Below are 27004 nucleotides of genomic sequence, written 5' to 3'. Positions count from 1 at the left end.
AATTCCTCTGTAATTTGTATAAGCTTCATATTTCACTATAACCTGCTGGAAGAGTAAAGGAATTTTATTATGACTTATATAATTCGTGTCAGACTATGGTAATTTGCATTACCCAAAATACAAAGTATATCCAGAAAGTAAATTCCAGTTGGCTAATAAAAAATGCAGTATTGATTTTTTAAATGTTGGATGTGACAAAAACAACGGTAGTGAGGTTACAAACATGCTCTGAAAATCAGGATATGCCATTACAACATGCAAGGTGATTACAGCAACATGTATTTAACTGCATTGGAATTATGAATTTTCTAAGTTTTATTGACATTGGATTCTTGGAAAATTTACTGTATTACTGAAATCAAATTATCCCATAAACAGATAAAAAATTACAATTACACATGAATTTTTAACGTGATTTTACATAGAAATTTTAACAGGGATTGCACTTCTGTTTGAATTGTCCGACTCCTTGGCTGAATGGTCAGCGTTGCAGCCTTCACTTTGGAGGGTTATGGGTTTGATTCCTGGCCGGGTCAGGGATTTTAATTGTATGTGATTAATTCTTCTGGCTCGGGGACTGGGTGTTTGTGTTTGTCCCAACACTCTCTTCTTCATATTCAGACAACATACCACTCTACCAACTACCACAGAAACACGCAATAGTGATTACATCCCTCCACATAGGGCTGGCGTCAGAAAGGGTATTCTGCCGTAAAACAGGGCCAAATCCACATATGTGTGACACTGTTCACAACTGCGACCTCATAGATTTGGGAAAGGAAGCAGAAGAAGCTTTGAGGACTGTTGAATTCATGATGGAGACGACTTGTTCTTAGTATCTTTGGAGCTGTCATATTTTAGAAACATTTAGCACAAAAAAAAAAAAAAAAATCTCCTTTTCAGATGATTGAATGAAAAATCTCTTGGCTTTAAGTCTGAGCTGTAAATGGGATGATTAACTCATGTCCAGCCAAATTTTTAACAAAATTTTGTTGAGGAAAAGATGGAAAAATCAAGGCTGCAGTGGTATGGACATGTTAACAGAATGAGAGAAGAGAGGATACCAAGAAAGATGTTAGAAATGGAGTTGGAGGGAAGGAGACCTAGAGGAAGACCGAGGAACAGATGGCTGAAAGGTGTAAAAAAGAGCATCAAGGTAAGAGGAGGATCTGGATATTTCCTGCTTTGAAGGCTGTTGAATGTTCATTTGTACATACACTTTGTTGTGTTTTATCCACACACACTCTCTCTCTTCATAGCATATTTTATGATAAATAGTAGTGACAATGACAGAAGAGAAGTGATGGACAGAAAACGATGGAGAGGCTTATTTTCCAAGCAGACCCAGCCTGTGGTTGGAAACTGCTCCAGATAATTTTACTGTAATGATGAGACTCAATAAAAGATCAATGTGGGAAGAGGGAGCAACAGAAATAGGTGACAAGAATAAACGTGAAAACCAAAATGACAACAACAATCTCCAAATCGTCATACTCTGCCATCTTCAAATAGATTGGTGTTTTCCTCATCACTTCCAGTTCTACATCCATCTCCTCTCAGCCCCCAATGAGCTCATTTCTGCTTCTTAGCTTCATCTGTAAGGCAGGCATCAACAATCATTGAGGAATCATCTTGAAAGATCTTCAATCTTGCTGCTGGAAGAGTAGGATAAGAAAAAAAACAATTATTATTATTATTATTATTATTATTATTATTATTATTATTATTATTATTATTATTATTATTATTATTATTATTTCGTATGGCAAAACAAGGATACATTATAAATACATATAAATAAGTATGTAATTTACAAGTCAGCATTCAAAACTTAATGTCCAGACTTTCCAGCCCACTGCTTCTGTAGAGGCACTATGTAATTCTTGAACAGATCCATTGAATCTTCTTTTTGGGCAGTCCATAACAATGTGCTGGATGGTCTGGGGCATATTATCACAGTTGCAGAATGGGTCTTCAGATTTTCCCCACTTGTGAAGCCAGAAAAACAGATGAAGACAGGATTTGATTAAAAGAAAAAAGAGCATTTTCCCCTAACTTTTTTGACATTTTTCTCTGATGTTGTCCTTGCCATGTTCCTGTCTTTCCATACATAACTTAATTTGTCACTTGTTTGTTCCTTTCCATTCCTTACATTGACATTTGGAACACATTTCCTTCTTTGTCTTGTGTTCCTTGTGTTTAACCACCTTTGTATGTCTCTTGCCCTCTCTCCTGTAATCCCTTTGTCCATGATTCTACCCACCTTCCTAAAGTATTAAAGCAGGCTGCCTGCATAATGCCAAGTCTCCTTTACCTGGAGTTAAGACTGTTGGCAGCAGCTAATCATTTCACCTAGCAGCTACTGCAGGTGGAGTTTGATTAAGAATTAAGTCCCTCATGTAAACTCATTTGAAGACTCAACTCGGTAACAAAGTATTTGCAGAGGGTGTTATTTTAGATTTAGACTAATATGTTCTGTCAGAACTTGTCCAGAGACATAGGTGCCATAATTATTAAATTGTTTATATGGAAAATTGTTTATGGAACATGCTTTCTGGTTACCCTGTGAATGAATTTTGTTTTGAACATAAAAGGGTTATTCTATTTTTTTGTAACGCTCATCATAAGGAAGACGATATATTATTGGCTTCCATATTTCAAAACGGTGTGAGAGCCAGAGATGTTTTTGCCACAACACACATACATATTGTTGGGGTCATTACTAATATTTCTCATGTCTATGTATGTTTAAATATGTCAGCAATTTTATACCTATTTTTCAGTTTTAATGGAACCAGCCGAGAACATTGTTAAATTACGCACCACACCACCATTGTTTCAAGCTTATGAGTTCGCCTATAGCCAGCTCGAAAACTCATTAGGACCATTATTTCATCAGAGTGATGATGTGAGTTATAATTTGAATTGTCATACGTTGTTTTGTGTTACTATTTGAGTATTCATAATGTGTGCAAATGATGAATGGCTCTATAAAACACAATTGTTATTCAGCTTCTATCTGAAGTTAGTTAGTTTGCATTAAATTTACAATGCTAGGGTGACCTTCAAGAAATCTTCAATACCTCCTTGGCAAGATTGTTGAGGGCATTCTATGACTGAATGTAAGATAGTTGCCAAGACGCTCCACAGTCACAGACTAGAGATGGTATCTTGCCCCATTTAAATATTAGAACTGTACCTGTCCTGTGCTTGGTTCTAATAGTGTTTAATGCTGACCAGCTTCTTCTTACAAGTCCAAAACCAGAAGGTTTCTATCATATTTCCAGGAACCCACATAGTGCAGGGGTTGTCTGCTTTTTCCACTGTTCTTTGCATTTTGATATAATGTGGAAATTTTCCTTTTTAATTGTTGGGCTGTTGTGCTGAGGCATCTTCGAGATTTTAGTCATCTTGTCCCCCTTGCATCACAAACATCACAGTGGATAGGAAGGACAGAATTGTTGCTTACCTTCCTGTATTCCTGAAGTAAAGCTTGTTAGCAATGCAGGCTTAAGGGCAGAATGTTATTTAGGTCAGATAGCCAGTATATGGGTGTGGATTTGGTGATTCCTTTGTATTGTCCATTGAAACAATATTCAACAGTCAATCATCTAAGGTTCAGTATAACATTATCATGCACATTTTCTACCTGGGGATCATGCTCACTTAGTGGTTTAACCACTCAGAACCCAACCTGAGTGTCCTGGGTTCAAATCCCAATGACTTAATGAGGATTAGCATGTGACGCCAGGAAGGAAATCTGATCTTCCTTATCTGAAGAAAATTTGTTTTACAGAATTTATTCAACACAGACATTAGGTTGTCAGTACTGTAATTACAAAGAAACAGTACATACCCTTCAGATAAATTGCATTTTATTTAGATACAAGTAGGTACAGAAAAACTTACTGTACTTCAATCATTACTATTTTCTTCATGTTCTAGTATCTCCTCCACAGATTCGCTTTCCCCTGCATTCTGTGCACACAGCTGTCACATTTATAAAGCTAATAACTTTTAATCATGGGTTGAATGCCATTCATCTTTCGTTCACGGCATGACTGCTGGAAAAATATGGAGTGGTCATTGTTGTTTCAGTTGCTTTTTAACCTTGGCAGATTACAATCTCCTCTTTGTGTTTAACAGTGCACTAAAACTGTATTGCTTTACGTCAAGACAGTGTGTTACAGTGACGCAAAGGAAATTTCAAGCTGTGTTTCAGGATCAGTTCAAATTTAAGTCAGTGTAATTTATTTTTGTCCTTTTTTTGCACAAACTCAGATAGTGCTAGAACTGGAAAAGACATGACCATGGCCTTAATTAAGGGCCTGGTATAAAAATGGGAAACCATCTTCAGGGCTGCCGATAACAGAGTTCGAACCCGCCTTCTCCAAATACAAACCCACAGTTAGATTACCCATACTGCACAGCCAACTCACTCGGTACTTCTTTATGTAGGGTTTCTTAACAGAGAAAGTCTTTCCTGTATGACCCATTAATGTAATTGAAATGTATGCATGGATTGTTAAAATATGCAGTGGAATTACTAAAGACTTATTCTGCAAATTCATCACAAATGTGCACACTCGTCATGAAGAGGTGGTCTGTTGTAATGGAAGCCATATTGAACATAGGCCTATGTTAAAGTGAAATTTATTTCCAAAGAGGATGTTACCTGTGTGTTAAATTTCATTAATATATATTCTAATTAGCTTTGTAATTTTAAATATAAATGTGTTGGCTGCTCGTGTACCACTCTGTATTACTACCCAGATGCAAATAACTTTGTCAGTGGTTATCTCATGATGATCGCCTGCTATTCAGTGTGAATATAATGAAAGCTAAATGAAACAGTGTGTTGTGTCTCTGACATGAAGTTTCCCATGCTCAGCCACATTCCACCTCTGCATCTAAGGAGGAAGCAAGCACTTTGGGAGGAACAAGGAAGATCTAGGCATTACACTCATTGCCACTCCAGAACGTCTGATGACTTAAAATGTAGAGGACCAGCATGCATCACCACAAGTATATTCACCAGAGATTGCTTTGACTTTGACTAATGCTTGGAGGATGAAAGATCTCATAAAGAAGCTGACTGTATTTGACCTCTCAAGAAAGCTGTGGTGTTCCTCAGTAGCCTCAGAAATGAGCACAGCTGCTGCAATTATTTCCACCAGAAGTGGAGTTGGATAAACTCAGCAACATGTAATTGTGGCATGAAAGAGCACACCAATGAACATATCATGCAGTGTTGCTCTCTGCATTCTTACCCTGGAAAGCCTAATATCACCTCAATCTCACCTCCAACACTATCAAGTAGTTGCAAAATATTAATAAGGCCAGCACTAATTTACCGTATTAAAATAAGCAAATAACGTACATGAATATGTAACTAATTGTAACCAATTTATTTTTAAAAAATTCAGTCCAAGGCTCGCTCATTTGTACTTCAAAAGCAACGAAAAATTACTTCTCTGTGGACTCGATAGGTCTAACACGAGGGAGGATTTTCTTTTGGAGTTTACTCCTTTAGCCTTTGAAGATTCCTCTTCACCAGAAAGCAATGGTTTCCTTCTTTATATTTTTTCTCCAGAAGAGACAGGTTTCTGTATCTGCCAACTGTGCTGTACCAAAAGTTTCCTTGTCTACCAGAACTGACAGTAAGTCTTTGCTGAAACCCTAGCAATGGGCCTTCACAAGTTGTTACCAGCCGGACCAGCTGAACCAAGGTTTCCTAGAGAGGTGTTACTCCACTATCACTCACCCTTTTGTCCTGGCTTGTGACAGACAGAACTTGGCCTCGCAGCACTGGGCCCAGATTAGCAGGGCAGTACTTAGAGAGAATGGTATTTGAAATTAAAAAAACAGTTGCACATCCCAAAAAGAGGTGGTTGGATCATATCAAAGAAGGCATAGCAAAAAAAGAAAATAAAGCAAAAAAAAAAAAAAAAACTGATGCACTGGGAGATGTAATGAGAGAAGAAATTTATTAAGACAGAAACAGATGGAGTCATGTCATTCACACAAATCCTACCTGGCCTGCTGGATGGATCCATAGATGATGTTGATGATGATGAAATATCCTGGTTAAGGAAAGGGAGAACATTTTGATTTTGATCATATTCCCAGTCATACCCTAAAGATTTAGGATTGTGTGTTTCATGAATGAATCATTTGGATATTATTAAAATCTTTCTTTTTTAATTAATAATAATAATTACACAATTATGTAATGTTAACATTTGTATTGCTTCTGACTCAAGTATGTAGCACTTTCATGCATACACATTGTACCGTAAATTATCACTGGCAAACCATCAGAAGGTGCGGCCTCCATAGGATCTGGACTTTGCGGGGATAGGAACTATCCAGAGGGCAAGAACACTGATGCCCATAGGAAATCAGCTTAACAAAGTTTATTGAACAAAATAGATAAACGCCGGGCTGAGTGGCTCAGACGGTTAAGGCGCTGGCCTTCTAACCCCAACTTGGCAGGTTCGATCCTGGCTCAGTCCGGTAGTGTTGGCTACTGAATGCATGATTCGAAACAGTGTATCGATTCATTCAAGTGTCCGAGTGAATCGATTCACAGGAACAGAGAGCTCGCGGCACACGATTCAGCTTACTCCCAGCGGACAGTGCTGAGTGGCGCACTCACTGGACGTTGACGGGGAGCCGAGCTTCCGCTGCGGCGAGACAGTGTATCATGGCACATCGAAAGAATTGTGAACGAGCGTGGTTCAGTAAGACACATGATACACACGGCTCCTTATGGGCTCACTGGACACGCGGAGAGCCGAGCTTCCGCTGCAGCGAGGCATACAGTGAATCATGGCACATCGAAAGAATCGTGAACGAGCGCGGCTCAGTGAGACACATGATACACACGGCTCCTTATCGGCTCACTGGACACGCGGAGAGCCGAGCTTCCGCTGCAGCGAGACATACAGTGAGCCATGCTAGACTGAAAGAATCGTATGCTATAATGGACTCTCGAGCTCAGCTCATTTGAAAATAATACCCATTTGCATTCACTGTCCTCTTCTTACAGGGAGGTTTAAATAATAGATGGATTTATTTGCAGCGTTAAAACGGTAGTCACAACATAATTCTGAAGTAGCTAGTAAGTAGGTAGGCTATTAGGTTATACTATTTATTAGTTTAATGAATCTTAGTATTATAACTTAGTTGACATTTGACATTTAAACTCGACTCTAGCCTGCCCTATGACTATGAGTCATGCTCATGAGTCATGACCACTCAAAAGTACCTGTTTTATATTGGGAAGAACGGCTCAGTATTCTCTCAGTTCATATGTCACATCGTTGCACAAGACTTCAATCATATGTGGACAGACGCAATAACAGTATGTTGAATCAGAAAACCAGCGCGCTACTGTACATCTCGGGTAGCCTATACAAAATATGACGATTTTAAAAAATCCTTAGCTGATAGAAAAATACTTTTTAAGAAAAGACTCAGCGAGTTGTTGTGCGGTTAATATCGCGTGGCTATGCGCTTGCATTTGGGGGATGGTGGGTTCGAATCCCACCGTCGGCAGCCGTTAAGATGGTTTTTTCGTAGTTTCCCCATTTTCACACCAGGAAATGCTGGGACTGTACCTTAATTCAGGCCATGGCTGCTACCTTCCTAACCTTTCCCACCCTGCGTCGCCGAAAACCTTCGATGTATTAGAGTAACTAGCATTTTTTCTAAGAAAAGAGTTCATAGTATGAAGACTAGATGGCAGCTGCGAGCACTGAATGCTGTTGCTGCTGTCTTACTAGCACATACTACACAGATGCAGTAGGAGCGGTGACCAATGAGCCGTGAATCGGATCACTGTATCGATTCAGTAACGTGAACGGAATCAAATGAATTGATTCAGTAAAATGAATCGAATGTCCCATCACTACAGTCCGGTGGTATTTGAAGGTGCTCAAATACGACAGCCCCATGTCGGTAGATTTACTGGCACGTAAAAGAACTCCTGCAGGACTAAATTCCGGCACCTCGGCGTCTCCGAAGACCATAAAAAGTAGTTAGTGGGACGTAAAGCAAATAACATTATTATTATTATTAAAATAGATAAACACCGAAAAGAGTAAGAAAGATTTAAATACATAAATACCAACATCACGAAGGTTTCGTTGACACGTGCACTATACTAATTCACAGGGGACCAGCCCTGTTCACAGTTTAACACCAGAGGACTACAATGTAATGGATAATTCTAGATAAATCTTATTAATAATACGCCACTTCAAGTGACTCAAGGAGGAGCGCAAATTCCCCTAACATAACATACCATGGTACCGTATACTTTCAGTAAAAGACGCTTCTAAGCGCGTAAGACTCTTAGGGAAGTTGAATACATCATTCAACATATATATATAATTGCCAAGGGCACAAACTCCCAATAACTTCTCTTAAGCTGCAGTGAGCTGCAGTAAACAGCAAGCAACTCGGCATTTATAATGCCTTAAAACAACATTCAGCGTCCATCCAGTGGCTTACAATCGAAGGAATGTCCTCCCATCATCCGTAAGTTTAAGCAAGTCTAGATGCTTACCTCCCATACCTCTAGCAGTCCTGGGTTCAAAGACGGGTCGTTGAAGTGCTCAAGTGAGAGAGAGCAAGGCAAGAACAAGAATGCCTACTCCCAGCGAGCCCGCACGGCCTCGCCAAGAGTAGCTATGACTCAAGACCACGTGACGCAAAGCAACACACACAGGCTGCGTATAAAGAGCACGGCGCATCCGCAGGGGCAAGGGAGGGAAGCAAAGGGAGACAAGTGCAGGGCAGGCCGCTCCCAGGGCGGAAAAAGCTCCTTTACCCTGGGACCATAATTTAGGAATACTTTATTATAATTTGCCCAAGGGCACAACTCAAAGGGGCGAAATAACACAGTAGTGCATAAAGTAAGTTGAAAACCATTAAAATAGACATAGTAAATAGTATAAGGGGAGGGGAAATCAAATACATGGCTCAGACCTCCCCCCCCTTAAGCACCAACCAGGGTGACCAATAAATTTTCACCAATAAAATATTCTTGCAGTATAGTCCATTCACTTGCTCATAGGCTAATAATATAATAAAAATCTTGCCTTACAATTAATAATAAGACACATATCTTGCTGTACAAGGTGACGAAGATTCTTGTCAAAATATCCCGGGATGTAGACAAGTAAGTTTTACAAGCAATGTCTCAGCTGATTAACGAGACCAAGCCGGCCTCACAAGCCAACACGAACACGGCGAAAAATGTCTTCCCAGGCACTTCGGCAGTTCTTGTGGCAGAGGCACGCCACATGGCGAGAGAAATGAAGCAGCGACCTGCACACACCAGGTCAGCGTCGGTCGGTCGGTTCAGGAAAGAAATATGACTTTTCCTTAACATACAAACCTGAGTGATGATCATATATTTTTTTCTTTCGTACATGTTATTCTACTTTGCGGATATCTCTGTTGAATTTCTGTCAAGATTAATCACTCTTCTTCACTTTTTTCATACCATCATATTTATTTAGTATGCATAATCTTTTGTAAGTAATGGGAAAAAGTGAATGGCTGCATACATTGAATGTTATGATTTAGATTACCATACTTCATAAGATACATTCTTAAATAGTATTTGTGTTATGGGGTACTAATCCTGTATTTGCATTCCAAAACATCCAGGACTTTGTGCTCTGCCAAAAGAATTTTGCTTTTGTATTTTGACTTCTGTTCATTTTCAAGAATTCTCTCTTTTTCAGTATTATACATTACTCTGTGGACAACGGTTGCCTAGTGGGTACAATAAGAGTGGATCTAGGTGAGTTTAACTATACTCTTAACAGTACATACATGTCTTAAACTTTCTCTCTTCTCTCAGTATAGTTAATTACTTCTTTCTTCCTTGTATTTTCCTTTGGATTGGGTGAATTAATATCATTTAATGTTTCAAACTATGTGAAAGAACTAATTTGCGTGATTTTGTAGTTCTCCTTTGCCGCAAGGATCTCCAGCTAAAATAAGGTAAAATGAAAAGGTTTTTTTTTAGTATAGTTTTCTAAAACAGATTTTGTTTTGAGAATATTTGTTTGTTTCATTTGAATGGTTTTTAGGGAGACTGATTGACTTACCGTATTTACGCAAATAATCCCCGCACCCTAACTTTAGGAAGGCTGATTTTGAAAAAAAATTGCGAACATTGACGCAAATAAAACCCGCACCCCAATTTCATGCCTCAAATTTTTTTAAAAAATATGCGGGTATTATTCACATAAATACCTTTGCCTGTAATGCAGTGAATGTAGTAAATTAGAATTTCTTTCATCATGGATCATTTCATAAATTTCACATACAAATTACAGTAAATCATTTTCAGGATTGTATTTTACAAAATGTTTGAAGAAAAATATTATGATTATTATATCACCATCATAACTTACATTACACAAAAGTACTGGGGAGCAACACCACCTGGAAATCTAAAGTCAACTTCTTGTGCTGATAGGAATACTGAGCATAATTTTTCCCTGAGTATTTCCTCACACATTTTGATAAATTACTGCGATAATTTAAGATATTTTATATCAAGCCCTTAGATATATATGCTACTTTCCTAGAGTTTGTGTTTTAAGTATATTGATATTTTCTCTCTCTCCCCTGATAAAGAAATTAATAAATAACACAATCAAATTCGTGTACTATACTAACAGTAGGTGTCCTAATTATTTTCTCTGGGTATTTTTGTATCCAGTTTTAGGAAAATGCCTACATATTACATAATACGTCATAATACGTCACACATAAGTAGGATTGTAAATAAAGGGTACCTACAGATCTTTGCACATGGTTATGAGAGTATTTAGGAATTGTAGTAAGGATGTAACGGAGAGGGCATATATGGCTCGGGAAAAGCCCCATTGAGAGTATGGTTCCAGTGTATGGGACCCTCACCAGGATTACTTGATTTAAGAACTGGAAAAACTCCAAAGAAAAGCAGCTCAATTTTTTCTGGGTGATTTCCGACAAAAGAGTATTGTTACAAAAATGTTGCAAAGTTTGGCTGGGAAGACTTGGGAGAAAGTAGATGAGCTGCTCGACTAAGTGGTATGTTAAAGATGTTGATTCCCATAGGGAACCTGAATTATTTGTTCTGAATGAGTAAATTTATAATACCAATATAGTTGGTCCGTTATTGGACATTATAAATTTTCCAGCTAACCCATTCAGTTGGTAAATAGGATACCTAACAAGATGCATGCACTGATGAGCCCAACTTAGCAGACTAGGGAGAAACGCTGGCAACCAGGAATGAGGTAGCTCCTATAATGGACTAACTACAGTATATTGGTATTAAGTGGTATATTCTGAGCTGTCAGTGGAGAGATGGCATGGAATGCCATTAGTAGACAAATAAGTTTGAGTGGTGTCTTTAAAAGTAGGAAAGATCATAATATGAAGATAAAGTTGCAATTTAAAAGGACAAATTGGGGCAAATATTTGTTTATAGGAAGGGGAGTTAAGGATTGGAATAACTTACCAAGGGAGATGTTCAATAAATTTCCAATTTATTTGCAATCGTTTAAGAAAAGGCTAGGGAATCTGCCACATGGGAGCATTTAAGAAAAGGGTAGGGAATCTGCTACATGGGAGACTGCCCTAAATGCAGATCAGTAGTGATTGATTGACTCCAAGTCCTTGGAATTCTGGTCTAGTCCTAGGGTTTGAATGTATTTTTCATTATAATTTTGTTTATTCAGTGGGTTTACAGTTAAAAGCAAAAATGTATACACCTTTAAACTTACCCATCTCTACCTTTCGCCTTCTCCCTTTCTGCACAGATGTATTCAAACTGTTAAAAGAGGGGAAAATCAACACTTTCATCACTCCTTCATCTTGTAGTTTGCACTTTAAATAACCAGAATCCAGCAGTACATAAAAAGTAAAATTAAAAACAAAGTCATCTTTCCTCTGCCGTTACAGCATTTCTCTCAAAAAATTGTGTTTTTCCTCGCTTCATAGTGAAGAATATAAACAGGCAAAGGTTTAAGGATTCAACTCTTGGAATACAGAGGGTCCCACTCGCTATCAAACCCAGCATTTCCTCAATAATTCCAACACCAGTAGAGATACTGCAATGAAATTTGAACAAGAAACATTCACTGAGAGAGAAATGTATCTGGTTCCTAATTTTAACAAAAATAATTTCTTGTGCCTAATTGTTGTGACACAAAGAAGTTGCTAGCCAGCTTGATTGTTGCCAGCTTGTCTCGAAGTTGTTCTCTCTGTCACTTGGCTGTGATGCTTACACAATACCATACAGTTCGTGGTTGTTTTTAAGTGTTAGTGCAGTGCAATGTGCATGTGAGTTCACACAGGAAAGTTGGATAATGAATCGGAATACTGCCCTAGGTACGAGTGTTTATTGCTGCAATATAGAGCGATATTATTGAAAATTATGGAATAAAAACCAGTGTGGAAAAGTGGAAAAGAGTTGGCCATGCAGTTATTGGCACACTGCTTTGAACTTTCATTCAGGAGACAGTGGGTTTGAACCCCATTATCAGGAGCTCTGAAAATGGTTTTCTATTGTTTCCCATTTTCACACCAGGTAAATGCTGGGGCTGTACCTTAATTAAAGCATGGCCGCTTCCTTCCCATTTCTAGCCCTTTCCTCTGCCATCATCGCTGTAAGACCTATCTGTGTCAGTGCAATGTAAAGCAACTTGTAAACAAACAAAAAAAGAGCCAACCTAGTAAAAAGAGTGGCTTATTTTCAATGGTTTCAGGCACTTCTTCAGGAAAACTGATCTTTCTGGGCCACACTTGGTTTTCGAATGAGGTGTGGTTTCACCATTTGGGATTCATTCTCAAAATTCCTGTATTTGGGCGAGTGTGTTTGGTGTGAAATATCCTTACGGTGCATATTTTGCCTCATTTTCTTCAGTGCAAACATCACATCAGTTGAATAATCATCATCATCATCATCATCTGCGAATCAAGTTTTAGGTCAAGTGGCCTGTTACGTCCTTAATCCATCTTTTAGCTGGACATCCAATAGATCGTATGCCCCTAGGTTGGTATCGTGCTATTTGTTTTGGAACTCGTTCTCTAGGCATTCTGTTGATGTGGTCTCGCCAGTTTTTCCTGTAGGTTCCTATTTAATTTAATGCAGTTTCTAATTTTAGTTCTTTCATCTTTGTTCCTTTTATGATTCCATCATGTATATTCTGCTGTGTGCCTCATAAATTTCATCTCGGCAGCTGTGATCCTGGTTTCATTTTGTCTCCTTGTTGTCCATGCTTCGCTTCCATATGTGAGAATTGATCTAGCTAGTGATTTGTAGACTTGAAGTTTTGTGTCTCTCTGTACTAGGGATGGCTTCATTATGGAGTTCACTGTATCTATGGATTTGTGAATTTTAAAAATTTAATTTGCTTTATGTTGCACCGTCCCAGATAAGTGTTATGGCGACAGTGGGATAAGAAAGGGCTAGGAGTGGGAAGGAAGCGGCCGTGGCCTTAACTAAGGTACAGCCACAGCATTTGCCAGGTATGAAAATGGGAAACCACGGAAAACCATCTTCAGAGTTGACAACAGTGGGGTTCGAACCAACTATCTCCCGGATGCAAGTTCACAGCTGCGTGCCCCTAACCACATGGCCTTATTGAACACTATCTTATTAGAAATATCTACATCACTGTTGAATGACAAGGAGTAGCCGAGGTAATTGAAGATGTTAACTCTTTCTACCAGTTTGTTGTTGAGACAGATCTTACTTGGAATTGGTTCTTTACCCTTGAAAACATATATATATTTTTCTTTTTCCTGTAAATATCTCCATGTCATATTCAGTGGCTATTCTACAGAGGTGATTTATGGAGAGTTGTAAGTCATTCTCTGTGCTAGTACCTGGTCATCAGCGTATAGAACCAAAGCATATGAAGGACTGCTGCTGACAGAAAGCATAGAAATGCTTCAAGGAATGTGGAAGTCTGTTGAGCAAATCGTGAGCAATGAAACTTGGCTAATATATCAGTTTTTTTTTTTTTTTTTTTTTTTTAAGTCTTGCTAATATATAAGTGGCTTTAATCCAGAAATAGTAATATTTATTTAATAAATGATAATGAGCCTCAAAAACCTACATTCTTTAAATATTTAGCGTGTTTGTGAATCAGATGGACGATGAGGAACTCTCCGTTGGGTATTTCCAGTAGGATGGAGTGACATTCCATACTTTACATGCCAGCATAGCCAAAATTCAGTCCTTTTTGATGATCGCGAAAGGGAGAGTCTACTAAAAAAACTCACGATCCATAGGTGCCTTGAGCAAACATTATCAAAGAAGTTCAGGCAGTGAAGGCGTAAATAGTAGCAAGAACTTTCCGGAATGTGGCCTGCTGGGTTCAGTCCTTTCTGGACACAAAGGATGGCCACTTCCAGCATGTTAGGGTGATGTCACATTCCTTGCTAAATGAGGTGAGATCTGTTCAGATTTTGTTGCAATGTCTTAATTGGGATTTGAATAATTGAGGGAATACTGGGTTTGTTATTGAATGAGACTCATGGTGTTATCCATTTAACATAGAGTTTAGTGGAAAGAATAATATCATTGCTTTGGAATACATCTCCTTCTCAGAGTTTGAGTTTACTGGTTAAAGTTTAGAGGCATGCGTATGTTATTGAAAAATTCCACTGCAACATATCTTTGCTGAAGTTTTTCCTATTTTATCTTATTCTTTTGGGTTTGTTCATGGTTAGATCTAAGAGTCATTCATCTTGAATGTAATGTATTATGTTGACATTATTGGCATCAAGCAACAGCTTCATTTGGTGTCCATTTATTGTCTTTCTTGTTTGTTTTTTGCAATTTACAGTTTAAAGTATCTGCTTTTATGTAGTTCATTTCAGAACAATACTTAAACCATATACAGGTTGATTTGAAACAATACTGACAATAGTTAGTATATTGTGTGGGATGGCAAACATGTCATATTTCAGGAGGGCCTGATGTCCAGGAATGATAGTTTAGATGTTGTGGAACATCAAAATTTGACACCACTTTGGATATGATTATGGGCGTGCATTCCATTTCTGAAGAAACTTCCATGAACCTAACAAGAGTATCACATTGTGTATTTAATTACATAAGATGTTCTAAATGTCGACCTATAAGTTGATTACAAGATGATTGGTGGTGGAGAGATTGACGCACATGGTCAAAGCTGTTTTTGTTTGGGGTACTATCAACTACAGTAGAGATAATGCAGGACAGTCTGTGAGACGTGGAGGGGCTGCGATGTGAGCACTGTCTAGCAGTAGGACCAGGAGAAACTTACAATGTCATAAGAGAGTACTGTATGTTAAAATCAGTAACTAGTTATGAGTGTGATTCATTTATATCTCCTCTCAAGCATGAGGGGAAAGATATATGCTGTGTTGGGCTGCAAAAATTATGTAGTGCAGAAATAATTGTGGTCTTTCATTTCCTTTGTGACAAGAATTTCTAAGTAGAGATTGTGGTTACATATATAATTAAATTTCCACTGGCAAAGACATTTTTATAGTACTTTGAAAACTTCTGAGTTACATGACTCATATTTTAACTCGCTTAAAATATAACATACTTATTTTATTTTGTAGTATAACAGTTAAACAGTATGATCAGTGGGTTTTAAAATGTCATAAAAGTGACTTGGATAAGGTATGCAAGAAAGAAGAGATATTAACACTTATTTAAGAATTGTAAAGATCTATTCAGATCACTTCCAAGTTAGCAACTTAAGAAATTCCCAACCGTACAGCTAAGAATATATTAAATTCTTGCTCAGATTTTACATAAATATTCCTCAAGACAGGACTATTGACAACATTTTCATGCTTTATTCTCTTTTATTTTCTCCCCTCAGATTAAAGCCAGGATATGTACCAATTCAGAATCTTCCAAATATTAAAACATTGAATGTTACCACCCCTTTCAAAATAGGTAGTCCTTGCAAGAGAAAAAGACAGGGTGAGGAAATACCAACCAGAGTCAATACTTTTTTTTTTTTTTTTAAGTTATTTATATAATGACGCCGATGGGATAGGAAAGGAAGTGACTGTGGTCTTAATTAAGATACAGCATTTGCCTGGTAGTAACTAAAGGCTCTAATTTTTACAGTATTGTTAGATACCTACTATGGGATGAGAAGTTCCCACAAAGAACAAAAATGACCCTGTACAAGTCATATTTCATTCCCATCCTTACATATTCTCTGGAAACCTGCACACTAACATCAAACGATTGTAGTAGGGTTCAAGCCTGTGAAATTTCTTAGAACTGCCCTCCAAAACACACGACTTGATCACGTGAAAAATGATGAGATCCAATCTAACCTAGGTCTAAATGAATCGAAGGAGGAAAGACTTAGGTCATCTAGACTTAAATAGTTTGGGCATGTTAAACGAATGAATAGCACACGGTCACCATGTGCTTATTTGGAAAAGAGAATAACAGGTAGAAGACCAGCTGGAAGACCAAGAAGATGATGGATGGATCAACTGAGGGAAGACGTGGAGAGAAGAGGATGGAATTGGGAATCTGTCATGGACAACAAAATCTTTTTGAATAGGCAACTTTGGAAGACGCTCGTTTTCAAACACCCTACCCGGCTCGCTGGAAGGACAAACCGATGATGATGATGATGATTTGCCTGGTGTGAAAATGGGAAACCACAGAAAACTATCTTCAGGACTGCCAACAGTAGGGTTTGAACCCACTATATTCCTAATGCAAGATGGATGCTACGTGGCCCAATCCACATAGCCACTCGCTCAGTCAATCAATGTGCGAAAGTTAGCAGTAACAGATGAGGAGACTAATTGTTCATTGGGTGCCAGAACATTGCTGCTAATGAAATCTAATTTAGAAATATTCAATCTCCCAGTATCTACTCCCACTTACTATAAGAAGAAATTCTGTACAGTTCAGTTAATGAAATTGCATGTGTGTGTGGCTGGCTGGTTTTCTATATTACATTTGGAATGCAGCAATGCATTGTCAAATATGGATGACTTAAGAAGAAATCTACATATTTTGTTAAACCATCTGATGATGCCAATTTTCTTTACCCTAATGCAACAGTAAGTATTGCTTATAGATATTCGTTCAATTAGCAGGCTTCAAGTTAAAAGGAAGATTAAACCAAACCAAACCCCATGGCACATAACGCCCTTGAAAGGGCTTTGGCCTGCCCAGTGACCGCTGTTCAGCCCGAAGGCCTGCAGATTGCGAGGGCTCATGTGGTCAGCACGATGCATCCTCTCGGCCGTCATTCTGGGCTTTCGAGACCGGGGCCACCATCTCACCGTCAGATAGCTCCTCAATTCTAATCACATAGGCTGAGTGGACCTCGAACCAGCCCTCAGGTGGAGAGAAAAATCCCTGACCTGGCCAGGAATTGAACCCGGGGCCTCCAGGCGAGAGGCAGGCACGCTACCCCTACACCACGGGGCCGCTCAGCTTAAAATGTCAGCCCAGTGAATTGTGCAAGGAATGTGCCAATCTGTTTATTGTAAGTATCTTAATGTGGTGGTGCAATGTTTTGTAAATGAGAAAAAAAATAAAAATGTAACCGTAAATGTTTAGGCAGGAATGCTAAACCAATAAAAGTCATGCATGAATGAAAGATCACAGTAGTGCATTTCATATCTTGAATATGTTGAATTTCAAACTTTGAATTATATCCTGCTAAATGATGTTCTTTCATGTACCCAGAATTGCTTCAGTGACTCTGAAGTGAGTATCTTAATAACACTTCCCCTCTAGACGTAATTTATTTATCCATATGTGTATATAGACTTGTACTGATACTTGAATTTGGTGGCAAATTACAAGGTTCAGCCACTATGAATGTCACTTGTGAATTTTCTCCCATTTTCACAAGGTTAAAGCGGAAAGTGTACTCTAATGTATTTGATATTATCAATGGTATGGAATACTGGACTCCCATTTCATCAAAGGAGGATCATATCACATGAATCCACACAGGAATCGAAATAATGAGCACACCACCAGACATCTTTGACTATGAGCACCAATATCTGTACCAATATTGACTATTCCAACCCCTTTTGTCATTTAATACATGATGTGATACTATTGTTGGGCTGGTGGAGGTTTCTTAACAAAATATGGAATGCATGCCCATCACCGTATCCAGAATGTTGTCAAATTTTTAACACCTTGCAGCTTCCAACCATACATTTCCACCGAGCTCGATAGCTGCAGTCGCTTAAGTGTGGCCAGTATCCGGTATTCGGGAGATAGTGGGCTCGAACCCCACTGTTGGCAGCCCTGGAGATGGTTTTCCGTGGTTTCCATTTTCACACCAGGCAAATGCTGGGACTGAACCTTAATTAAGGCCACGGCCGCTTCCCTTCCCACCCCTAGCTCTTTCCTGTCCCATCGTCGCCATAAGACCTACTGTGTCGGTGCGACGTAAAGCCAATAGCCATACATTTCCAGTTATGGGATCCCTCTTTAGATGTGATCAGTTTGCTGTCCCTTATAACCTGCTAAGCATTATTGGAGATAAATGAGGTAATCCACCTAATCATTACACTATTAAAAAAGTACTTAAATTTATTTACTACTGTAGTAGTGGCCTATTGATATTAGGCCATCATCAGCCATAAGGTCTTAAAATACTTAAAAAACTAATCAGATACATATACCAAAAATAGATAGCATAATATTTGAAAATACTTCTGATCTAATATGCAGTAGGGCCTATACACTAAAATAAGTCACTGTCTTGATAATGTATCAAAACACATGAAAATTCTTATGATCTGTTGGTATACTTCAATAAATATAAATCAGTCAGATAAGCACTGGACAAGGCAGATGTGGTTATCTATTGTGCAAATGGGGTTGGACTAGCTTTGCAGATTGTGATCGTGGTGCCCCTTCTCAATCAATCCAGCACATTGTTGCTGACTGCCCAATTCAAGCTCTCAAAGGAAAGCTAATGGACATTCGCCACACATCGGATGTAGCAGTTGATTGGGTCAAAATACTAGACCTAGAGTTGTAGTATTGTACGGACTTGTGACTACGCACATTCATCCTGAAACTATATATCATCATCATCATCATCATCATCATCATCATCATTTCCCTTTATCCAGCTGTAGCCGGGTAGGGGTAAATATGGTTCCTCTCCACTTTCTTCGGTCTTTCCACCACTCCTCCTCCAACACTGTGCCCCATTCCAGGTTTCTTTCTATAATGCTGCGTTGGATGGTATCCTTCCATCTCAATCGTTTTGGCATTCTTTCATCGCTCATTCGCTTTATGTGCCCAAACCATCTTAGTCGGCTCTTCTCTATTCTATCATTCATTTTTTCCACTCCAATTTCTTCCCGGATTTTCTCATTCCTTATTTTGTCTCTTCTACTCTTCTGTATCATACTCCTCAAGAATTTCATTTCGGCTGCCTGTATTCGACTCTCATCCTTCTTTGTCATTGTCCAAGCTTAAACTATATATATGTACATATATTCATCATATGATAAATAAATAAATAACTGCCTTGAAGATCTATAATATTTTGTTGAACACTTGTATAAAATTAAAAGCAATTGGTGAAAAATTAAGATAGAATAGATTGATGTTAATCAGCTGAGATCTAATTTAACATCAATTAACATCTTCAATGTAATTATATTGTTATCAGTACAGAACATGAAAATTATAAACTTTGATATTAAGCGTTGTTGGTGTTGTTTTGAAGCACTCTGTAAAGATAGATAGCAACATCAAAAGGAACCCATGATAGGATAAATGCAATGACAGGTCAGTATGGGAAGAGGGAGAAATAGGAAGAAAACACAAAAGTACTAGGACAATAACATGTTCATACACTGATGTCTTCAAATAGATTTGACTATCTTCTCATCAATCCCAGTTCTTCTCAGCCTCCAACAAGCTTGTTCCTGCTTCCCAGCTTCATCACAAGGGCAAGGCAAGCTTCAACACTCATGGAGCCCATTTTGACAAATCTTCAGTCTTGATGTGGGAAGTGTAGGATAAGAAGAAAGCTGGACAAACACAGGAAAAGGGAAGAGAGAAAAACAAGATAAAGTTGAGTGCAGGTGGCAAAAGACAAGGAACACAGGGCAAACCAAAAGGAACTGATCTGGCCAATATGAGCAATGGAAAGGAACAAACAAGTGCAAATCAGACCAAATATAGAAAGATGGGACCAGCAAAAGGAGCACAGTACCCCTCAGTGAGTGCTGACACCCACACTCCTAATGAAGCTGGGAAACAGAAACAAGCTCGTTGGGGGCTGAGAAGAAATGGATATAGAAGAACTCGGCTTGATAAGGGAAGAGCCTGCAAATTTGATAACGGCAGTATATGAAGATGTGAAAATTGTTCTTATCCTTTTGTGTTTTCTTTCTATTTCTCCCTCTTCCCACACTGATCTGTCTTTATATGTACCCATGCTTCGCTACGGAATTCTAAATTTTATACAGAATTCTAGGTTAGGTAGTGTACGCGTTGTGAGCAAGATTGTATTAAGTTGCATAGCTCTTAAAGTTGCCCTAGAAGCACGACGGGCAAGTCACCAACGTCTTTTCTCATATGAAGACTGGGTTAGGGAATTTTCATTGTAATGGTAGGCCAGCTTGCCTACCATCAGTCACAATCAGGTTGGGGAGTTTTCATTATAATGGCAGACACTCACTCTCTGCCTGCCTTTATAGATTCTCAGAAAGACTCTCTTAGTGGTTTTCCCAACTGAAATGAACATGGGTCATTACAATGACGTCAGTAGGAATGGCGCGATTAAAAGCAATGCCTTCATATGAAATACTCGATCAAATGAAAAACCACACATTTTCTCACTTTTAACAAAGAGTACTATGCTGCCGAATTAACAGTCCAAAGCTACAGAGCTGGAATGACCAATACGCAGACATCCGTGATCTGTGAACAATCTTCGTCCTTTTTTCGGCGGGGGGGAGGGGGGTTTCAAATAGTAGATAGTCCCAGGGCAAAATCTATGCCGTTTACTTATCTGTTTCCTGGGAGTACCCGATGAGTCGGAAGATCTCAATTCACTACACTGGCGGGGGAAAGAACTGTCTGACGTGGAGGCAATTTTTCCTCCAAGCCAGAGAAGAAACCACAACTTCGCTGGTAATTTGGAATAAAATTAATGTAGATTTAATGAAAGTGAAGAAGAAGAAGCTTTTCCTAAGAAACGGCTCTTTTTAGAGTTGAATTTTGAGTTATTTAGTGAATTGTGGTACTATAATTTGGAATAGGGCTAAATTGTAATTCCAGACCAGTTCATACTACTACTCCTACTACTACTAACTGAGCCTCTGACTTAAGTGCGCACACTGCTCATTCAAAACAGCGCGTCAGAGTAGGTATCGAATAGCTGACATACTATGATGAACCAGTGCATTACGTACCAGCAGTATCAGAAAATGTATGAACCAGAGGATTGGCATGCTAAAGAAGAAAGTTATCTAACTCCTCAGCTATTTCCCGCCAATATTCAGTTAGGCTGTTATACTCCGTACGCAGCAGTAATCCCATCTATCGGAGTTGAATGTCAGCATAAGAGACAAAGAACATTACAACAAACAACGGTCAGTGTAATGTTATTGTTGATCTATGTTACACGCTTTCGATATTGTAGGCCTTCACATTATTAATTGTCTTCCGGTTCTGAAATACCACTCTTATCATAGTCGGTACGGTAAAACTGAATCAAACACAAAGGATCGGAAATTATATTCTCTATAACTTTTGTTATGTAATACTTTTCCATAGGACCAAGAACATAGGTATTTAAAAATTAAATTTTAGGTGCCTTCCCCTAAACTACCATTTCACCCAGGGTGAATAACATTGTTTATAGCTTAAACTGTAGTTTCTTATTCCCCGACTCTATATACCGATTTTCATTAAATTCTGTTTACCCATTTTGTCGGGGTTCGGCGTTGATATGGACTTAGCAACAAAAATCCAAATTCATGAATATCTGTGTTATCATAGCCAGTACGGTAAAGATGCATAAGACGTAAATGATCAGAAAATGAATTCTATATAACTTTAGTTATGTAGTATTTATCGATATGACCACTAATAATATAAATATTTGAGAATTGAATTTTAGGCTTTCCCCTAAACTACCATTTCACTCAGCGTGAATAAAATAATTTATAGCCTAGATTGTAGAGGCTCACCCCCGGACTCTACATACCGATTTTTATTAAATTCTCTTCAGCCGTTTTCTCGTGATGCGTGTACATACATACAGACAGACAGATAGAAATTATGGAAAAGTAAAAACTGCATTTTCTTATTACTGTGGACATGATCGGTACAGAAATACCATTCTTTTCAAATTCTGAGCAATGTACAGACAAAACTCTTATTTTATATATATAGATGTAGTCCTTTTGATGTCCCTCTCTTTCCGTATATGGTCTGATTTGCACTTGTTTGATCTTCCATTACTCAATAGGATAGTTATGTACCTTACCTAACTGAAGCCCTTTAAGTCCAATGTTCAACTTATATCTTCGATAGATCTTCTTGTTAGGCCCATGTGGCACAAGTCAAAGGAAAATATAAATAAAAGGAGTCAGTCGCCCAATGTAAATTTTAACTGATAAGGAATGGTATATTATGTGTATAGAGTCAACTTCCTGATAGGATAAACCTGAATATAGAAAGTTTAAATAATGCTATTCAAATACTTCTCTTGATTCATAGTGTAACTTGCCATTCTCGATGTTAATCAGATACTGTGAAAAATGAACTGTTTACTCATCCATTGGAAAATATATGAACAGTAATCTTTCTCTGTTGAAGGGCAAGCAAGAAGTGGTCTGATGGTGGTGCAGTGGCCAGAATAAGCAATAGACTTCATAAAATCAAAGGTGTTCTTCGAGCACAACCTGTTGAGGGTCACACTTTTGATAATGACTCTGCGCTTGTTTTGGGAGAAACAGAATTTGTATGTATTTTTTTTTTTTTCTTTAGATTTTCTTATATTCAGGATTAACTTATAGGTCCATTTGCTTTTACTTCAGAGTGATCTCACATTGCATGTGTAAACTGAGTCAGTGTTATTTCAGATTACATGCTGAAAGTTATTTCTATCATGTTAAACTGAAACAATGTAAGTATGTACTCTATGTCAGTACTGCAATTGATAATTATATTGTCCCACTCATTCTATTTATAAAAAATAAAGTAAAAGCTGTGGAAACACCTTAACTCAATGGCAGTTGTACTCTGCATAAAGAACACCATTTGTGAAAATTTATTCCTTGTGAGCTTGTTCTTTTTGCTGATGACATGGCATTACCCAACACTGCAATGTATTGCATGTCAATTGTAACTCTTTCTTCATTGAAATAGATCATAATATACAGTATTAAGTTAGTATCAGTGAATTGATGATTCCAGTCATTCCATTTTATAATAAACTTAAATGACACATGCTAGTTTTGATTTCAGAACTATATTTCTTTAATATAAGGAGGAGAAGCACAGGTTGGATCAGTTGATTAATGTATGCTTCTAGATTAGGAGTCAGACAGTTATAGCTGCTGCATAGTACGGTTAGCATAGCTCTAAACTTGCATTTGGAAAATGGTGGTTTTTCAACCCTACCATCAGCAGCCTGAAGATAATTCTCTTTGGTTTCCCATTTTCATATCAGGGGATGTATCTACACTATGTCCATGGCCTGTTCATTCCGTTTCTTAGCTCTTTCACATACCATCCTACCTGAGTTGGTGTGACGTTAAACTGCTAGCAATTACAGAACAGTTACAGCAGGAGAGTACTCAGTTTTATGTAGAGGTTACATTTGGGAGATGGTAGCTGACCAGAAGATGGTCCACTGTGGTTTCCCATTTTCGCACTGGGCAAATGCTGGGGCTGTGCCTTAAGTAAGGCCACGGTCACTTCCTTCACAGACCTAAGTCTGTACTATCATCGTCGCCATAATACCTGCCTGTGTTGGTGCGATGTAATACGAAACAAAACGAGAAGTTTTATGCAATATTTCTAATGGAAGAAATATCTGCTGCTAATGGAAGAAATATAATCTTACATGCTTTTTGCTATTTTGCTTTACGTCGCACCGACACAGATATGTCTTATGGCGACGATACATCTTACATGCTAGATCCCTTGGTTTTCTGTCTGAGCACTCTAGAGGAATGTTTCTCAAAGTGTGTTCTGTGGAACCCTAGAGGTTACTAGGGGTAAGTCCTCAAGTTCCTAAATGGTTTATATTTTATACTCAGAGAAGACGGCAAAACATATACAAAAATCATGAGAATATTGATCAATAATAACATGAATTCAGTCTGGCTATGGTAATGGAGTAGACCATACTGCCAGCAACTCAGCGTTGATTATTGGGCAGCGGAAAATAACCTGACACCCTTAGGGAGCCAATGGCTTCAGGCGGATGAGCTCCCTTAGGAGAGTGATGACCCTTAGTGAAGGAAATGTCACTAAAATCCATCAAATGAAGGAGTCAGCAGCTTCAATGGCAAAGGAGGACAACAAATCCCAACAGCAAAGGAGCTGGAAGAACTGCCTTTAAAACTTAAATTCATACGTCTGTTCTCGCAACGAGCTGTGTTGTGGTCAACGTCTGTACACCATGTGAGGTGCGGCTGAGAAATAAACTCCAGTGGCTCACAACCGTAGTTTTAATCTTGGAACGGTGAACAAACCGTTCCCCAAGTAAGTCAAGTAACCTATGCATGATGCAAACTTACGGAGTAACTACTCCAGGTGGTAATCTGAAACGTCAATCCACCAAGGCAGTATGCCATGCAACTGGGCGCAGTGTTCTCCCCAGAAATTTTTGTTAGCTGGTTGGCAGGAATGAGTAGCCGGGCAGGGAATACTACGTAAAAATTAATATGATAAAATTTCAACTTATTCTCCTCAGGCCATTAATATTAGACAGGTAAACATTAACTGCAAAAATTAACTATTTCAGTGTTATCATGAAGAAGATGTAACAAAGTAGTTTGAACTTCCAGTGTTCTACTGCTCGTTCATAATCACTCGGTTGCTGTGGAGAGCCAGACGGGTTTGTTACGTCCCGCGGAAATGAGTGCTCGCATGCGATTCCACGCTAATCCAGACACCGCTCCCGCACAACACTACGTGATAAGCTGAACTCCGATGTAACTCACGTAATTATGCTGACAATAATGAAGATTGTTCATTTAAATGAACAGTTTTACAGGATTTACATGTTAATTTGGAATATATGATGATCGAAATACAGTATGTGTAGCCTGCGTAGCTCAGGCAGCAGCGCGCCGGCCTCTCACCTCTGGGTCCTGTGGTTCTAATCCCTGTCACTCCATGTGAGATTTGTGCTGGAAAAAGTGGAGGCGGGACAGGTTTTTCTCCGGGTACTCCGGTTTTCCCTGTCATCTTTCATTCCAGGAACACTCTCCACTATCATTTCATCTGTCAGTCATTAATCATTGCCCCATACCCAGAGGAGTGCGACAGGCTTCGGCAGCCGGCATATTTCCTATCCTCGCTGCAAGATGGGGCTTCATTTATTCCATCTCTGACATGGTCACTGACTGGAAAAAAGTTATAGGTTTTCAATGACTGAAATAAGTATTAATATTATGTAAAGCGAACGTGTTAGGAGCGCGCAGCTGTGAGCTTGCATATAGGAAATAGTGGGTTCGAACCCCACTGTCGGCAGCACTGAAGATGGTTTCTGTGGTCTCCCATTTCCACACCAGGTAAATGCTGGGGCTGTACCTCAATTATGGCCACGGATGATTTCTTCCACTCCTAGCACGTTACATATGGCTTCACGCAAATAAATATCTTTGTATTGAATAGGAGGAACCCTCTTAATTTCAATTATTGTAATCCTACTTCAATATGGATCATGAAATTTCTAAATATTAATCCTAGCACGTTCCTATCCCATTGTCGCCATAAGACTTATCTGTGTCGGTGCGACGTAAAACAACTTGAAATATTATGTAACTAGCAGATATCTAGGTTTTGATGGCCGGGGAGTCAGTGATAACGGCTTGGTAGTGCACACATTAGAAAGGTCCTAGGGAGAGCACTGTGGGCGTAAGGGTTCTGGAGAGCCCAGAACAGCATGCAAAAGGGAGTCGGAGCCTTCTACTGGTGACGCATCAACTAACAGCGAACTGAAACCAAAACGAAAATACTTCTTTGGTATAGTACGCTAAATATTAATACACTTCTGAAAGTTGGAAAACTAAAGAACTAATCAAAATTCTAGACGACCAGAAGATCTTAATACTTGCTCTTCAGGAAACCAGATATACAGACAGTAATATGTTGGACCCAGAAAAGCACAGAATATACAAAGGAAAACCGGGGAAGAGAATAATGAAGAACGTCCCCCACCTAGGAACTGCTTTCATAGTACACTAGAGCCTAGTGGAATCAGTCTAAAACTTCTGTTCACCCTCTGCAAGACTGTCTCTCTTGACCATAAGATGTGCAAATAAAAATTAGACAGTAATTAATGCTCATGCTCCAATAAATGATGATAACAGGAAAAATCCTGACAAAGTGGAAGAGTACTGGGAACTCTTGGAAAACAAAATCCACAAAATTCGTGCAGATCATGTCAAAGTGTTACTTTAAGATTTCAGTGTACAAAAGAACAAATAGAAATGGAATACGGCTTGTAGAGCTATGCAAGGCTTTTAATCTCAAACTGATGTCTACCTACTTTAAAAAGCTGAGTAGTAAACAAAAAACCTGGTAGTCTCAAAACCCACACCTTGGGGAATTCCAAATGTCAAGGTTAAAAAAAAAAAAAGGAGCCAACATTGAGAGTGATCATTACCTCATGAACTTAAAAATGAGATTCATCCCTCAAAATAGATAAATGAAGAGAACAAACAGAACTAAATTTGATGTTGAAATGTTAAAAAACAACTTGGA

General features: G+C 38.6%; 1 protein-coding gene across 1 annotated transcript in view; it reads left to right on the top strand.

The window, feature by feature from the left end:
- LOC136875492 (sorting nexin-14) overlaps positions 1-27004 on the top strand; it is a 137196-nt gene that overhangs the window by 38660 nt on the left and 71532 nt on the right. The window contains exons 9-11 of the mRNA XM_067149037.2: positions 2784-2908; positions 9759-9817; positions 22880-23024. Of these exons, the coding sequence (XP_067005138.2) occupies positions 2784-2908; positions 9759-9817; positions 22880-23024 (329 nt within the window). The remainder of the gene's footprint in view (positions 1-2783; positions 2909-9758; positions 9818-22879; positions 23025-27004) is intronic.

The sequence above is a fragment of the Anabrus simplex genome, chromosome 6, assembly GCF_040414725.1.
Source record: "Anabrus simplex isolate iqAnaSimp1 chromosome 6, ASM4041472v1, whole genome shotgun sequence".
NCBI classification, from domain to species: Eukaryota; Metazoa; Arthropoda; class Insecta; order Orthoptera; family Tettigoniidae; genus Anabrus; species Anabrus simplex.
This window is presented reverse-complemented; position numbering and strand designations above follow the sequence as displayed.